General features: G+C 34.8%; 9 protein-coding genes across 9 annotated transcripts; 3 read left to right on the plus strand and 6 right to left on the minus strand. All coding sequences in view use genetic code 12, as the record gives it.

Annotated features, from left to right (window-relative positions):
• Positions 1 to 99: 99 nt before the first annotated feature.
• PDC12 (Pdc12p) lies at positions 100 to 2,019 on the minus strand (the record flags this gene model as incomplete). The annotated part of the gene is made up of 2 exons (XM_019475363.1): positions 100 to 1,645; positions 1,766 to 2,019. 2 exons carry the CDS (start codon positions 2,017 to 2,019, stop codon positions 100 to 102), a joined length of 1,800 nt encoding a protein of 599 aa, XP_019330908.1.
• A 312-nt stretch (positions 2,020 to 2,331) lies between these two features.
• CAALFM_C401860CA (uncharacterized protein) lies at positions 2,332 to 3,636 on the minus strand (the record flags this gene model as incomplete). The annotated part of the gene is made up of 1 exon (XM_717586.1): positions 2,332 to 3,636. One exon carries the CDS (start codon positions 3,634 to 3,636, stop codon positions 2,332 to 2,334), a length of 1,305 nt encoding a protein of 434 aa, XP_722679.1.
• Positions 3,637 to 4,107: 471 nt separating this feature from the next.
• ERG8 (phosphomevalonate kinase) lies at positions 4,108 to 5,406 on the minus strand (the record flags this gene model as incomplete). Its single annotated transcript, XM_717585.1, has 1 exon — positions 4,108 to 5,406. One exon carries the CDS (start codon positions 5,404 to 5,406, stop codon positions 4,108 to 4,110), a length of 1,299 nt encoding a protein of 432 aa, XP_722678.1.
• Positions 5,407 to 5,626: 220 nt separating this feature from the next.
• TYR1 (prephenate dehydrogenase (NADP(+))) lies at positions 5,627 to 6,946 on the plus strand (the record flags this gene model as incomplete). Its single annotated transcript, XM_717584.1, has 1 exon — positions 5,627 to 6,946. The coding sequence occupies one exon, from the start codon at positions 5,627 to 5,629 to the stop codon at positions 6,944 to 6,946; it is 1,320 nt and encodes a 439-aa protein (XP_722677.1).
• Positions 6,947 to 7,073: 127 nt separating this feature from the next.
• On the minus strand, positions 7,074 to 7,631 carry ARL1 (Arf family GTPase; the record flags this gene model as incomplete). The annotated part of the gene is made up of 1 exon (XM_717582.1): positions 7,074 to 7,631. One exon carries the CDS (start codon positions 7,629 to 7,631, stop codon positions 7,074 to 7,076), a length of 558 nt encoding a protein of 185 aa, XP_722675.1.
• Positions 7,632 to 8,144: 513 nt separating this feature from the next.
• Positions 8,145 to 9,143, minus strand: MDH1-1 (malate dehydrogenase; the record flags this gene model as incomplete). Its single annotated transcript, XM_717581.1, has 1 exon — positions 8,145 to 9,143. One exon carries the CDS (start codon positions 9,141 to 9,143, stop codon positions 8,145 to 8,147), a length of 999 nt encoding a protein of 332 aa, XP_722674.1.
• An 855-nt stretch (positions 9,144 to 9,998) lies between these two features.
• CAALFM_C401910WA (transcription factor TFIIIC subunit) lies at positions 9,999 to 11,516 on the plus strand (the record flags this gene model as incomplete). Its single annotated transcript, XM_717580.1, has 1 exon — positions 9,999 to 11,516. The coding sequence occupies one exon, from the start codon at positions 9,999 to 10,001 to the stop codon at positions 11,514 to 11,516; it is 1,518 nt and encodes a 505-aa protein (XP_722673.1).
• A 441-nt stretch (positions 11,517 to 11,957) lies between these two features.
• Positions 11,958 to 12,236, plus strand: DPM3 (Dpm3p; the record flags this gene model as incomplete). The annotated part of the gene is made up of 1 exon (XM_019475364.1): positions 11,958 to 12,236. The coding sequence occupies one exon, from the start codon at positions 11,958 to 11,960 to the stop codon at positions 12,234 to 12,236; it is 279 nt and encodes a 92-aa protein (XP_019330909.1).
• Positions 12,237 to 12,352: 116 nt separating this feature from the next.
• CAALFM_C401930CA (uncharacterized protein) lies at positions 12,353 to 13,060 on the minus strand (the record flags this gene model as incomplete). The annotated part of the gene is made up of 1 exon (XM_717579.1): positions 12,353 to 13,060. The coding sequence occupies one exon, from the start codon at positions 13,058 to 13,060 to the stop codon at positions 12,353 to 12,355; it is 708 nt and encodes a 235-aa protein (XP_722672.1).
• Between the last annotated feature and the right edge of the window lie 2,951 nt (positions 13,061 to 16,011).

The following is a 16,011-nucleotide window of genomic DNA, read 5'->3' on the forward strand; positions in this document are numbered from 1 at the left end:
AATTAACTCGTAAATTTAAAAACTAGCAAGTATTATAAGAAACAAGACAGCAAAAACGATTGTTTGAAATCAACAGATTACACCATTCATAATAATGAATCAATCAGTAGTACCTCGATTGACATCAGCAGCAGCCTTAGCCTGTTGAACTAATGCCTTTGGTGCATCTAACGAACTAAACATAAGCTCAATCAACCTAATTTTGCTATTTACACCAAAATATTTGTTGCGGAATAAATCATCAGCTTCACCAACAGTGCTGATTTTAGCAGATTGACTATCCTTAGCATTAAACAACAGCAAAATCTGTGAATGATTCCAAGGTTGAATATTGTTATATTTTGCATTTAATCCATGAATCAATTTTTCAATTGTGTAGCCGGCATTGTTCACAACAAAAATATAAGGATGGACCCCGTTTTTTATCATGGTTGATACTTCTTGCATTGTCAACTGTAAGGAACCGTCACCAACAAATAAAATGACTCTTTTCTTAGGATCAACTTCCTTGGCAGCTACACTAGCACCAAGTGTTGCACCAACAGAGTATCCAATCGAACCCCACAAAATTTGTGATATCCCCACCACGTTGTTTGGAAATCGTGCTTCGAGGATCCCATGAGCAGCCGTTCCACTTTCAGTAATAATGATATCCTCTTCTTTAAACCAGGAGCTAACACGTGTCCAAAACCAAGCTTGAGTCAAGGGGGCAGACAATTCAGTGGGTGCGTTTACCAATTTGACTTTTGGAACAGATTTGGGAACATAATTAGTAAGTACGGATGAAATTTTTTTATTCAATGCCTGCATGAGTTCTTTCATTTTGATTCCAGAATATATTGCCAGTTTGATTTTGGCATGGTCAGAATGGAATTCAATAACATTCTTGGTACCAATAGAGTACGAAAATGAACCAGTGTTAAAATCGGACAATAATGCACCACAGGAAAAGATCAAGTCTGAATTTTCAATACCTTCTTTGACTTCTGGTTTAGATAAAGAGCCAATGTAAACGCCACCATATCTGGAAGCAACTGAAGTGCCAGAACTTAAATTGGATGCCAAGTTTTTAAAGGCAGAGGCATCTGCTAGATCTTCACCACCAATACCACCTTCATCAATCATACCTTTACCCATTGGAGTAACATAAACTGGGAACTGAGTTGTTTCAACCAATTGCTTAACCTCTTTTTTACAATCATGTCTGGAAGCACAGGCGTCTACCAAAACAATTGGGTTACTAGCTTTGCTAACCATACCCAAAATTCTATCAATGACCTCATTTTGCGATTGAATATTGTTGGGCTCCAAAGATAAATCAATAGACTTCTCTAGCATCGCTTGTGGCACCTTCATGTCTACCATATTAGAAGGAAGAGCAATGTAAACAGGACGTTGCATAGTATACGCTGTTCTTAAACAGCGGTCAATTTCATTGCAAGCAGTTGCAAGGTCATCTAAAAAGGCAGTTGTTTCACATATATTTGTAGACATTCTGTGGAAAACGGTAAAGTCACCATTCCCTAAAGTATGGTGCAATAGCATCTGTTTCTTTTGTGCTTCATTTGAAGGGACACCCACAATGTGAACAATACCCACATGCTCAGCATATGAACCTGCTATTCCATTTAAAGCAGAAAGCTCTCTATAACAGTGTTAGTAATAATTGGTCTTTAACTTCATTTAGTTTGTAATGCTAGTACTAAAAAGGTCCTAGGAAAATTTAGCAAGTGAATCTTCTCACTAACAATAGTATAAAACATACCCTACTCCAAAAGTTGTCACCAAGGCTCCAATCTTGCCACTGTTCACTCTTGAATAACCATCAGCCGAGTATGCTGCATTCAACTCATTGCAATTCCCTGCCCAAATAAACGAACCTCCTCCATGTTCATTTTCAGTTTCGTAAATTTTATCCAAAAGTGATAAGTTAAAATCTCCAGGAACACCAAAGACTGTGTGAACATTCAATTGGTACAATCGTTCAAAAATGTATCTACCCAATGATATTTCTCTCATTATATAAGTTATGCTTGTTTGTAACTGTTTGTGTGAAAGTGTAAGTTAAACAAAGAAGGATAAAATAGCAAAGAAATCCAGCTAAGCTTTTATAGGTAGTAGACTCCTCCCTTTTTTTTTTGGTTGCAACAAAAATACCAAAGGATATATTATTGCTACATATCCCTATTTTTCCAACTATTAATATTTTGCACAAACACACATGAATGTGTCTAGACTTACAAATAACTTTAATCCTTTGAGAAAGTTTTAATTCCATTTTAAATATTAAATTGTTTTCTCCCTTTTGAAAATCACTTCATCATAATTGCTCTAGTCAATGTATAAACTGTTATTAGTAGTCTGTCTCTCAACACCATTCTTATCCCCTTCTTCCTTTTCATCTTCACTTATACTTATCTCCTGAGCAGTTCCAGACTTGTTATATCCAGGTATCCACTTATATGACATACTAACTGATGGCAATAACCCTTTCCCGTAGTTGCAAATAGAAACAACCTCCAACACTATTGTTGCAACCAATAATACTAAAGTTATTATACCAAATGTCAACAATGATTTTCTTCCCATAAAATATTCACCAGGTCTAATTGCCAAATCATAAGCTGAAGTGTATTTCGTGTACAATCTTATTATTTTGAAAAGGACATAAGCAATACCACACAAAAATAAAACAATTGCAAATATGGATCCATAAATGAATTCTCTGGTTGCTGATATATCACTTATGAAAAGCAAAATTATTGTTAATGGAATCACAATTACTGTTAAAATAAACTCAACAGACTTTCTATCTTTTACCATAATAACCAAGAATTGGATTGTGAACCCAGCAAAGAAGAAAAAATCAAACATCAATATAGAACGATGTATTTGGAAATACGTGTAAATTCTTTTAAGTTCCAAACTGGCTCCGATTTTTTTGAAAGTAAACCAGCTTACATATCTTCTCAATCCAAAATACAACAATACAGATTGGAGGACCAAGGTTGCAGCAAGAACACATATAGTTGCAATATTCATAGCGAATGTTGCTGTTTTCCATTTACCAAACAAAACTGCAGATATTTTGTCACTAACTTCATTGTATTGAATACCAGTGTATATCAGCATGCAACAGTAAAACCCCATCAAAAATACTAATAACAATAGGTTACGAGAATAGAGTGCTATCAATGTTATCAACACTTGGAAGACCCCTGCAAATATAAAAAGTGCAAAGTAAATCGAGTTCTCCGTATACTTGCCCTTTGCAAACTTATCATGGTGGATATTAATCACGGCAAACATATAGGCTTCAAACAAAACAATAAGAATGGCTGACAATAGTGATATACCAAAAAATGACCTGGCAAAAAATTTGAATTGTCTTTCGTCATCTTTTTTACTTGAGTTTTTGGGTACGTTTTGAGATTCAGTATTGAAAATGCCAGCATTGTCCAAACTAGAAAAAACAGCACTAGCATTGCTGCTACAGTTATCTAGTGTTGGTTGGTCAACGTTAGCAGTTGCATTTGGTCTATTCAATTGGGAATTCTGTGAATCAATTAACGAATTGCTGTCGTTTTCACGGTAGTACTGCGACGGGGAATTATTATTAGAATTATAATATGACATGGGGGATGTAGTCAATGTTTAGGTGTAATTGGTCTGTACTGTAGTTTTATATGATTTTGGGTTTCAGTAAAGCTAATTTAAATTACTGTAGACGAAAAAAAAAAAAATATGGAAAGTATATCATAAATATTTGTGTATCGACCACGGGCATCCCCTTTTTTTGTTACTATTAATAATAATCGTGTGACGAAAATGCCAACCCAGCCCTGCGTGTTGTCAGTTATTTCGTCTCTGGGGTACTTGGACCAGAACGAGACGAAAATAAATAATTTATCCAACAAACTACTTCCTGCATATGAAATTTACAATAGAAAATATGATCAATTAGTTTGCAACGGTTTATGAAGATCAGGCGCTTTCCCTACACATACCTACTTAAAAGGATAAAGTGTAAGATTGAAGTAAAATATGTTAAAACGGGTAGCAGAAAATCTAATCGAAATCACCTTGTAGACATATCCTAGTGATATTTTATAAACCTATATAGTCTTCTGGTTTTTCTTCAAGTACACCTTCTGTTTGCTCTTCCAAATCAACCCAGTAAACATTATGAAAATAATCTGGATTTTCAAGAGTTTTCTGCTTAAAATTTCCCACTTGATTTTCCAACACTAATACAGCTATTGCATCGTATCCACCAGCACCTGGAACCACACCGCCAACACAACCAGGAATCTCTTGACAACGGTCCAACAACTGGGTTTGGACATCAGGTTCAATTGGAACCTCTGATTTTTGTGTTAATGCTTGTAACCCTTTTCTGATGTTCTTAATCGCAACAGTCAAAGGCTCAATAGAATGATCTAACTCTTTAATATAAGTCTCTGGGTCTGAGTCGTATTTTTCACGCATTTCCCTCAATTCCTTCATAAACTGTAAATTGGCACTATTAAGCTGGTCATACACAACAGAGCTTTCTTCTGGCTTTTCCTTTTTCCATTGGAGTACTCGTGATACCAATTTGGGTGTTTCTGAGCCACCCTTGACGTCACCCATTAATAACTTGATTCCGTGTGGTAATGTACATCTTTCATGTTTGAATTCCCAGTTACTTGCAATCAATTTTTTCAACTCTGTGGGGAACTTCTCAGGATCACTTTCTAGAACCTGAAACACGTCATTTATCAAAGCTGGCTGAAATCTTCTATATACAATCAGACCATAAATTGCAGTTGCAACATCAAACCCAGATCCTATCTTTTTTTGGGCATAACAATGTGCAATCTGTGCAACGTTGTGCAAAATATCTTTATTCGTACTGATAACATTGGGGATAAAATGGGATAATAAACTTGTGGCAACAACTGACACTAATCCTGCCGATGAACCTAATCCGGTCTTTTCCACTTCGGTAATGGCACGAGAATGGTAAAGAAAAGTTTTTTCTCCATTCGAGGATGTCTTGGTTTCAGTATCTTCTTGTGAATGATATCCAGGGTCCGAGTAAATAATGATTTCAAGATCAAATGCTTCGGTCGGTTGAATATAAGCTAAAACGATGAATATAGTTGCCTCTAAAAATGGATTTATGCGTGACTGAACTTCTTTGGGTTTTTCTGTATTTGATGATATGTGATATTCCCATTCTCCGTTTGCAAATTGGGGTGAAGAAATTTTGATTCTAGATTCTTTCAAACTGGTTCCTTTTGGTGTTATAACTGCATGCATTCGTGATGACAATGCTGTCACATAAGCATCATAAATTGGCTCAAGAACCAAATATCCACCAGCAAGAAATGCTTTTCCAGGTGCACTAAATGCTTTTGACATTGCCAATTGATGATCGGAGAAAAAGAAATGTTCAGATCTGAATGAATATTCTGAAGTTGGAATCTACTGTTCTGTCTTTTTTTTCCACTTGCCTCGTTTTTTTTTTCACGCCAAGTTTCCTATTTATTATTCATTCTTTTTTTATCCATTTTTCTACATTTTTCCTTTGATTTTGTTATTATCAACAAGCCTAGTTAATAAACAAGTTACACATATAGCTATGGCGGAAACTGAATTAAAGAATTTACAAGAATGCAAGACCATTGGTATAATTGGTCTTGGGGATATGGGTTACTTGTACGCCAAACGCTTTAGCGATGCTGGGTGGAAAGTTGTTGGGTGTGATAGGGAAGACTTGTATGAAACCACTAAAGCAAAGTTTGCCGATGAAAAGTTTGAAATATTGAGAAATGGGCATTTTGTATCGAGAATTTCAGATTACATTATTTACAGTGTTGAAGCAGAAAATATTGAAAAAATTGTGTCAATCTATGGTCCCTCAACCAAATTTGGGGCAATAGTGGGTGGACAAACATCATGTAAGGCACCAGAGATAGCAGCATTTGAAAAACATTTGCCTGAAGATAATGAAATTATTTCCCTTCATTCACTACATGGACCCAAAGTGAACACTACGGGACAACCCTTAGTGTTGATAAAGCATCGTGCCACTGACAAATCGTTTGAATTTGTGGAAGCTTTAGTTTCGTGTTTGAACTCGAAACAAGTGTACTTGACGGCTAAAGAACATGATAGAATAACAGCAGATACCCAAGCAGTGACACATGCTGCGTTTTTATCCATGGGAGTCGCGTGGAAACTGGTGAATCAATATCCATGGGAGACACCGAGATGGATAGGGGGTATTGAGAACGCAAAGATAAATATCTCATTAAGAATATTTTCAAATAAATGGCACGTCTACGCTGGCTTAGCAATAACTAACCCTTCAGCACATGATCAGGTGTTACAGTATTCCAAGTCAACCACAGAACTATTTACCTTAATGATACAAGGAAAAAAGAAAGAGTTAACAGAGAGATTAACAAAAGCAAAACAATTTGTCTTCAAATATATTACCAACCATCATGATTTGTTATTGGATGACAATATCTTGCAAAAGTTTTCTTTGAGCAAAACTCCACCAGAGGGGAAACAACCAAATTCCCATTTATCGTTATTGGCTATTGTTGATAGTTGGTACAATTTAGGAATTGTCCCGTACGACCATATAATTTGCTCGACACCATTATTTAGAATTTTTTTGGGGGTCACTGAGTATGTGTTTTGCACTCCTGGGTATTTGGAAGAAAGTATAGATGTGGCTGTTAATGATACTTCGTTCAGACAGGACGATTTAAATTTCACTATTGCAGCACAAACTTGGTCCAATATCATCAGCTTTGGAAATTTCGAATTGTACAAACGTGAATTTGAAGATACCCAGAATTTTTTCCAGCCTATGTTCCAAGAGGCAAATGCTATCGGTAATGAAATGATCAAAACCATATTAGAAAGAGTGAAAGAAAGAGAATGCTGAAAAAGCTATGCATATATATATAGTAATACATACACCCATATGCATTATTCTAACTTCTGATGACATTTTTTTATTTTTATTACATTTCGATTCTTATTCTATACAGTTACGAAAATACTATCCGCTATCACAACTGCTCATCCTTAATTACATCCATTAACCAGTCTAACCCTTCTGTTAACCCTTCACCTTTAATGGCACTCGATGCAACAATACTCCAACTTCTGTCTTTCAAATCAGTTAGACTTAAAGCTTGGCTCACTTCGGCAGCAGTCATAGCTCCAGGTTGATCTTGTTTGTTTGCAAACACTAATAATGCACTATCTTGTAACTCTTCTTCTTTCAACATTTGATGTAATTCCTTGCAGGCAGTGTCGATACGATCTTTATCTGTTGAATCGACAACAAAGATAACTGCTGATGTATTGCTGTAGTAACATCTCCAGTAAGGTCTAATGGAAGTTTGTCCACCCAAATCCCATATGTTTAACGTAATGTTCTTGTATTTTAATGTCTCCACATTGAATCCAATTGTAGGTTTAGTAGTGACCACTTCTCCCATTTGCAAACGATACAATATTGTTGTTTTACCAGCACCATCTAGACCCAATATAAGAATCCTTATCTCCTTATTAGTTCCCCAGAGCTTTGAAAAAATATTACCAAAACTAAAAGCTTGACCCATTGTAATTATTTGCTGAATAAAATGTTGTTTATATAATACTGTTTATGGATGTCGTTGTTCCTGTTAGTGATTTTTTTTTTCCTATGATGTAAATACCCAAATAATACTTTTAAAAAACAATAATCAATACCAATATTTGTTCAGAAAATCTATTCTCTTATGTAAGTATATCTATACTGTTTTAAATTTAAATTTTGGGTGATAAAACAGGTGTTTGATATAATTGTCAGAGTAGAAGAAATGAATGATTTGTTCATAAAAGTTTTTATTTTTGTTTTTACTGTTGTTTTTTTTTTTTTCGATTTGTCGCCGCCTATTTTTTCCTCTGTCATACAAAGATTCGGCTGCCACGAATTATTAAGCAATCGCATAAAAAAGAAATATCTGACGTCTGGGGAACCTTGAAGAAAAAAAAAATACGTATCCAAACCCTCCTTTTTCACCAGTACAAAATACTTTCGAAGTCAATAAATATATTCTACTTTATATACATAACTAAAAGCTAAACTGTGCTTATGGGTTTTGAGCAACAAAGTCAACACCTTTCTTGATGTTCTTGATCAAAGTGTCTTTAGCTTCTTTGACTTGAGCTTCTTCGTAGTCAGAAATTTCACCGATTGGGTGGACAGTCTTGACACCATCAACGCCTAAGGTGACTTTAGTGGAGAAGAAGTCAACACCTTCGTCTTTGAACAATGGGGAGTCAACAAAAGTACATTCAATGACATCTTTTTCACCAGCTAAACCGTCCAAAACGGCACCAGCGAATCTAGCACCAGCTTGAGCCATGGACAAAGTAGCAGAACCAGCACCATCTTTAGCTTGGACAACTTCATCACCACCAAATTGAATTCTGTGGACTAAAGCATCTCTGGTTTCACCAGACAAGTCTTTGTGTTTGGTTTGAGACAACAATGGAACAATGGTAACACCAGAGTGACCACCGACAACTGGGACGTTTTCGTTAACTGGGTTGGTACCGGCAACTTCAGAAACAAATCTAGCAGCTCTCAAGACATCCAAAGTGGTGACACCGAACAATTTGTTTGGGTTGTAGTTACCTTTTGATTTGAAAACTTCAGCAACAATTGGAACAGTAGAGTTGACTGGGTTAGAAATGATACAAACAGCGGCGTTTGGAGCGTAATCAGCAGCAGCCTTAGCCAAGTCTCTGACAATTGAGGCATTGGTGTTGAATAAATCGTCTCTGGTCATACCTGGTTTTCTTGGAACACCAGCTGGGATGACAATAACATCAGAGCCAGTCAAAGCTTCTTCGATTTGATCTGGGTTGTAACCTTTGACAGTGGAGTTAGTTGGGACGTGGGAAACATCAGCAGCGACACCTGGAGCACCTCTGATATCGTAAAGAGCCAAATCAGTAACTTTGTGGTTCAATTTCAATAATAAAGATAATGGTTGACCAATACCACCACCAGCACCCAAAACGGCAACTTTGTAGGCGTTGGAAGCAGAAGAGGAAAATGATCTAGTAGCAACTTTTGAAAACATTTTTTATGAATAGATGCAATTGTCAATTGAATGAATAAAAATCAATTACAAAGAAGAAAAAGAAGAAAAGAAGAAAAGGAAAGGAAAGGGAAAAAAAAATGATGAAGAAGAAAATAAGTCAATTTTTATAAAATTGAAAATTTCGTTGTTGAGCAAACTGAATCACAGTCTCTCGGAACACAGGGGGAAGAAAGAGAGAGAAAGGGAGTGTGGATATGTGGAAGAAAAAATTTGTTCAAGTCTTTTCTTTCTTTCTCGGTTCAAATTGTTCATACTCCAGATTTCGTTTTCCGCAGTATGTATACACCATTGACCAATCAAATTGCTCACATGAGCCTACATGCGAATGTGTGATTTGCATTTAGTCGCGCAATAACCGCGCAATGCTACCAAATATAGTTGATTTTTAATTAACAACCTCCTGCTTTTTAATTCCGGTTACAACTTCAACCTTTTTAACAATAAAGACATTTTCCGGGGAAAAGAAAATCTCTTTTAAAACTATGTAATATGTGATGTAACATATTCTCATTTTCTTTGTTGTATCTTTGCTCTGATCAAGAATGATAATGTTAACATTGTAGTCAAAGAATTCTGCATGTCAATCTCAAGCCCCAAAACTGGCAATTGGAAGGTAAATTCCACATTCTTGCCTTGCTGGATCTTGTTTAGCTTGTGTTATTCTAAAAGTGTTAAATTGGCCATTTAGCGATGTGTTCATCTTAAGTTCAGTATATATTCATTCGGAGTAGTGGAGTCTAGTAATGCGACAGAGCTAGTGTAAACAGAAAAAAAAGAATAAACAAATGCCCAATATCATCTGTCAAGACTACTTGTTAAACAATCAGAACAACTATGCCTGAACTACAACAGCCAGATAAACATTCTATGGATATCCCCCATGTGGCAGCTATTGATCTTCCACTAAATGTGCACAATGTAACTAGAGCGGTTGATATGTTAGGTGGAGAGGAGTTGATACGGGCATCAATCAGAGAATCACATCCATTGGAGTTGAGGTTAAGAAAAGATCCATTCCATCACCCAATACAAGCCCTGAGTAATAATTCAGAAAGAATATTGATGAAAATCAAAATCCCCAAAAAAAGCTTACCAAAAAATAACGAATCATATTCCATTCAACAATTACTTGAACTTAATAACCAAGATAAACTGACACCCAGAGAACGGATTCAACCCGTGGCAATCATAGACAAAACATATCTGTTTAAAGCAATGGCAGACTTCCAAGTTTCTACAAGGAATAACTCATTTGTGCAAAAGTTTAACAAAGCGATGATTAACCATACTGGAATAAATGAAATTAAAGAGTACATTGATGAGCATAAAGGCTGGCAGGGGTATGTTAATTTATCTGAAAACTATTTCCAAAATAACGATCACCAATTGATTCCACCACCAATACTATCCTCAATCAGATTTCCGTTTGATTACAAATATCAACAGAATCCTGGTACGTCAACAGTCAGAGATATACATGGTGAGGTAAAAGTGATTTCAAACCAGAATCGTCAAAAATTGTATACACTTTTGATAGATTATAATACCCCGACTCCGCAAGAACCGGTAGAGGAAATTAGAAAGAACTGGGAAAAGTTGTCTAACGCCAATTTATCTGTCAATAGTTCAGAGCTTTTACTAGTGCAATGTATCAGAAAATTACAAGCATTATTTGAAATCAAACCAATCTGGAATAGAAAGCAACTATATAGCATACTTCCAGAAGATATGAAGAAATTTTTAAAGCATGCTTTGCCATATGTTGCCTATACTTATAAAAGTGGTCCATGGAGATTCTGTAACATTAAATATGGACTCGATGTTGTACATGACCCATCTTATTGGAGTTCTCAAACTGAGTATTTTAGAGTGCTTGGGTTTAAAAAGGGGACAACTACCGATGATTCCAAGATGATAGTTCCTCCTTCTTTGCAGGGATCTTTAGAAGTGGTTGAAATACCCGAAAATTTATTGTTTAACGGAGTTTCGTTACCCTCAGTGGCTACTTTCCAAATAGGAGATATCATGGATGCAGACATAATTAGTATAATTCAAGACCACCAGAGTAGTATGGGTGAGGACTTTTTAAGAAATGTATGTGATCCTCAAGACGGTTGGATCAATCGACAAACAATGGAGGTAATCAGACGTATAATGAGGTACAAATTGAAACAATTAGTAAATGAAGAAAGCATTGATCAAAGTAAAATACACAAGATTATCAATACCAATTATATCGAGGATAAGGAAGATGAAGAAGAGGCTAATGATATGCACGAGGACAGAAACGGTCCCGATGAGTTAGATGAAGACGACGAGGAAGAAGAAGAAGAAGAAACTGCTCTATATTAGCATTGTCGGGAAAGTAGAACTTGTCATAGGTCCAATTTAGGTGGGCTAAATGTACTGAAGCTAGGATACTAGTTTTCAGGAACTGGTTTTTAATAAACAGCAAAATTCGTACAGTTTCTTTTGGAAGTCATTTGTAATATAACATTTTTATATATCTACATGTTATCTATAAAACACCTTTCTGGTACTTTAGTAAACTCTTCCATTCAATCAAGCTGACAAAATCTCAGGTCTATACGGAAAGTTGTTTGTAACAAAAAACTGAGACGAAGTAGTTTCGCGTAGTTACAGACACGTATAATCCAATACTAAGAACCAAGAAGAGAGAAAAAAAATAACAGCACACCCGACCTAGATTGAAAAAAAAAAACAACGAAAAGTATAGTTTTCCAGCATATCTTCAATTAACACAACTACCCTTTAACAAGTCTAACTATAAGAATGACTAAAGCTACTGAAACAGGATTAACAATTTTTGCCTTATCAGCTATTTATTTTGCTCTTATCACAGGTGTGATTCCAACTCCAGCTAAAATACACGATGAAATATTGCCATACTTGCCATGGTGGGGATTAGTCACATTTGGGTCTTATGCCTTATCAACGTTAGGTTGGGGAATTGTTACATTCAAAGACAAAGAACATAAATACAAAGAATTGAAAATACAAATTGAAGAAGCAAAAGATTTCTACAAAACAAAAGGTATTGATTTGGATTAAATCTCTGTGTGAATCAAAAGATCATAACAGTAATAAATAAGAATATATATCAATAAATAAATAAATATTTGGACGTCTAGTTTTATGTTGGTCTAATCATATACATATATAAATATCTAGCTTGATGCCAAACTTTTCTTTTGCTTCAACTTCTTTTCAACTTCAGCAAATACTCGAATTGAAACAGGCACAGATCCCCAACTGTCGTCGTCATCATCGTCACCTTTTCCTGGTTTTCCTGCTATCTCTTTTCTGATTTCTTTATCCAGTTTATCGGCCAATGACACTGGGTAATTCTCTCTTTTCAAATGTTTTAATGGAGGATGAAAGTTCTCTGGCCAACGGCCTCCTCGAGACACTAAACGTTCAGCTGCCTGTTTCCGTTTTGCATCCCAGTCTTTCAAATCTTCATCAAATAACTCCCATACACAATTAATACATCCACTCATACAACAATTGTCTGGTTCTGGCGGTCTTGCAGGGACAGTGATCCCAGCAATGACTCGAGACTCTCCACGATCTATACGACTTGATGCCTTTCTATCTTCTCCTTTGATTCTACCCCCAAACACTTTGGCTATTCTTTCTTCAGGAGACAAGTTGTCTAATGTGTAATTCCCAACAAATCTAGTCTTTGTATGAGCTTTTAGTTTAGTCAAGTCCTTTGCAGACATTAAGCTTGCTTCTATTGGATGCTGTGGGTGTGAAGGTGTACGCAATACCAAATCGTAAAATGCATATTTTTTTCGGGTAGCATCGGAAGTTTTCTTAACTGGAGTTGGTCTTGATTTTGTTAATGTAGCTAGTTGCCTTCGAATAATCATTATAAAGAAGATGAAATACAAGCAGAAATTTTAGTTGGAAGAAGTTCTTGTTCACTTAAAGATCTCTTCTCTTTTCATTTGCTTTTTTTCTGTTCCCCATTCTTTCTCAATTTTTTTTTCCCCAATTTGATATCTCACTATCCATGAATTATTTTGGCCCGGCGAATCAGATTTTACCTGAAAGATTTTACTACTGGTGGTTGTGGAGTACATGTTAAGCAATTGAATACCATCTTGGTTTGGTTATAAGTTATAAATGAGACTACTATGTTTAGCTTAGAGTGTTACTGGTGAAGAATGTGAGCTTTGAGAAACTGCCCTTAACAAATTTTTGTATATTGATTTAAGGTACGATTTTCCTGGTATAAATATTTTGGTTCTAAATAGTTAAGTAGTAGTTTTGTATCAAAGGGTTACTACAAAGGATGACAACCAATTGGCATTACCCAGGAGATTAAGGTCAAAATAATATCCTTATGCTTGTGATCAAAACAAAGCAACTCGTCTATATACTTTTTGCATAACCAATACAAATACACTGCTATTTAATTTTGCTTATTAATTATGTTAATGAACGATTTGACTCTCTGTAATTTTATAAAATTGCGTTATCTTTCGGTACTTTGGTTAATGCTTATTTTTATCAATTTTTCACCAATTTTTTTGATGTAAACTTTGAAGAGTATTGGAAAAAAACATTTTGCGACATCTAACTAGACTAATGTAGTTTTAATCTACAAATACTACTGTATTATAAGGTTCTGAATACCGACATAATATCAGACCTAAAAAAGGTTACTCAATGTGAGGCTGATAAAAACTTTGAATCTCAATTATGAATGGCTGGTGTTGAGATGGAAATAACGTTGGAACTGTTTTCTCTCAAAAATATGGAAAAAGAGAGACTCATTAATGTTACAATAAAGCTTAATAAATAAAAATATTGCAACCTCAAAAGACAAACAAAAAGAAAAGTGATATTTTTAAATGACAAGATATGTCATTTTTTTTATTTTGAAGTGTAAGATTACCTCAGTAAATCTATTTGCAATATCTTGAGAATGGTGTGAAGTCAAAATGCAAATTACAATCCACATAAAAGTGAAGAGAAACATAGAACTCATATTGGCATTCCTAATAATACTTCAATGGACAGTTGCGGTTTCAAATCTGTTTCTATTAGTCTTACTAAATTTCTTTGATTAACCACTGAGGTTTGTTTGTAGATGGCTTGTTACAATAAAAGAGATTTTATTCCTACATTCAAAGTTTTCGAGATAACCGGAATTTGCAACCTTTTCTTAATTTCAGTTGTTTATTGTTCGAGTTCATTCTTTTGTATCGTAGTTGCCTACAATTATTGTACGATTCTTTGTATGCTTCAAAATTTACATATATTAGAATTCCGAGCTTTATTAACTTTCTCATTTGTTTTTGGATTGTCTTTGTTTTGATCAACGTTATCGGTGGACTCGAAACAAATGAAATTTATGCTTTAAAGTTACCTTTATAATTAACTAAGTTTTGTACGGCATTCTCTTTGTTTTTATTATTGATTGTACTTTATTACTAATTTTGGGTCGTAGTCCGTTTCTGTTATTTTAGCCTTGCTATTATTATTGAAAATAAACTATTTCATCTTAAATTACAAGTGGACAAAACTATTTGTCATTCGGGGCCGTATTTTTTTTTCTTCCCCAAATATGACACAAAACCTTTTACTCGAGGTTTCAGTAATAATAATAAATTGTCTTAGTAAAATATTTCTTTTGTACAAGGTGCAGGTGATCGCAACCAACACCTTAATTTTGCAACCACGTGGGGGCCTTAAGCTCTCAATCAAGGATTCTTCTATGAACAAGAATTTAAAGTCACACTAACAGTTCTTTTTGTTTTGTGTATCAAATTATCTCTCCGCAGTAAATTTCGATCAGATTTTGAATGTATATAGTCCATCAGGCCCGCCTTTTTATCAACCTGAGATAAATTGATGAACTGATATCTATAAATAAATAAACCACTGACATGTCGACTCTACAATCTGTTTTTAATATAGATTGTAGAAGAAATTTATTTACATTTTGCACGATATGAACAAGAACAACCAACGTGGTTGTTTGACAAGAAAAACGCATAAATGATTGTACCCTTTTCCACATTTGATTTTTATTTTTATTCAATTCTGCTTTAATTAATTGATTGTGTTAGATTTTTTTTAAAAAATTTGGTAAATTCCTTTTCCATTAATCTGGTAATCCAAAGGCAACAGTCACTTTAAGGTTTTCAAATGCTCATCTTATTTAGCATTAAGATATTCTTTACGTAATTATTATGATGATTAATGACAAAGAATTAGGCTTTACTCCAATTTATTTAAGTATAGTGTGACTAAATCCTCTTTACGGAAAGCATATAATCTCACTACTACTAATATAAACTTTTCGAATGGCGCCATTCTTCTTATGGAAAGTATTCTCGAAAATTTTTTTTCCCTCAACTAGGTGTTAATATTTGTTTATTCAGATTATACCAAAAATTTGGCATATAGTAAAGAAAAATAACTCTACAGTGGTAATAGTGGCCGCAATTAAACAAAAGCGCAAAGAAATAAGGAATAATGTACATGAACAGATTCAATTTAGACGAATGTAATCTACGGCAATTTAAAATCCCCTTTGTCATTTTTACTGACCACAAGATTCAATAGTCAATTATTGTCATATCATGAAATAGTATTTGATACCACTTTCATGTATTATACAAGATAATATTGTTCCAAGTATTCGTTTCTAGTTTTAATTGTCATGACCCCTTGCCCACGTTTCAATCCCAAATAGTTGCCATTAAAGCATGCATTGACTTTGCGTATAATGCTAGATTTCTAAAAAATAAATTGAAGACGTTGTGAAAGGAAAGCTTGGTAATATTATTTGTCACCATCTTTAAGCTCG

This window comes from Candida albicans, chromosome 4 (genome assembly GCF_000182965.3).
Source record: "Candida albicans SC5314 chromosome 4, complete sequence".
NCBI lineage: Eukaryota > Fungi > Ascomycota > Pichiomycetes > Serinales > Debaryomycetaceae > Candida > Candida albicans.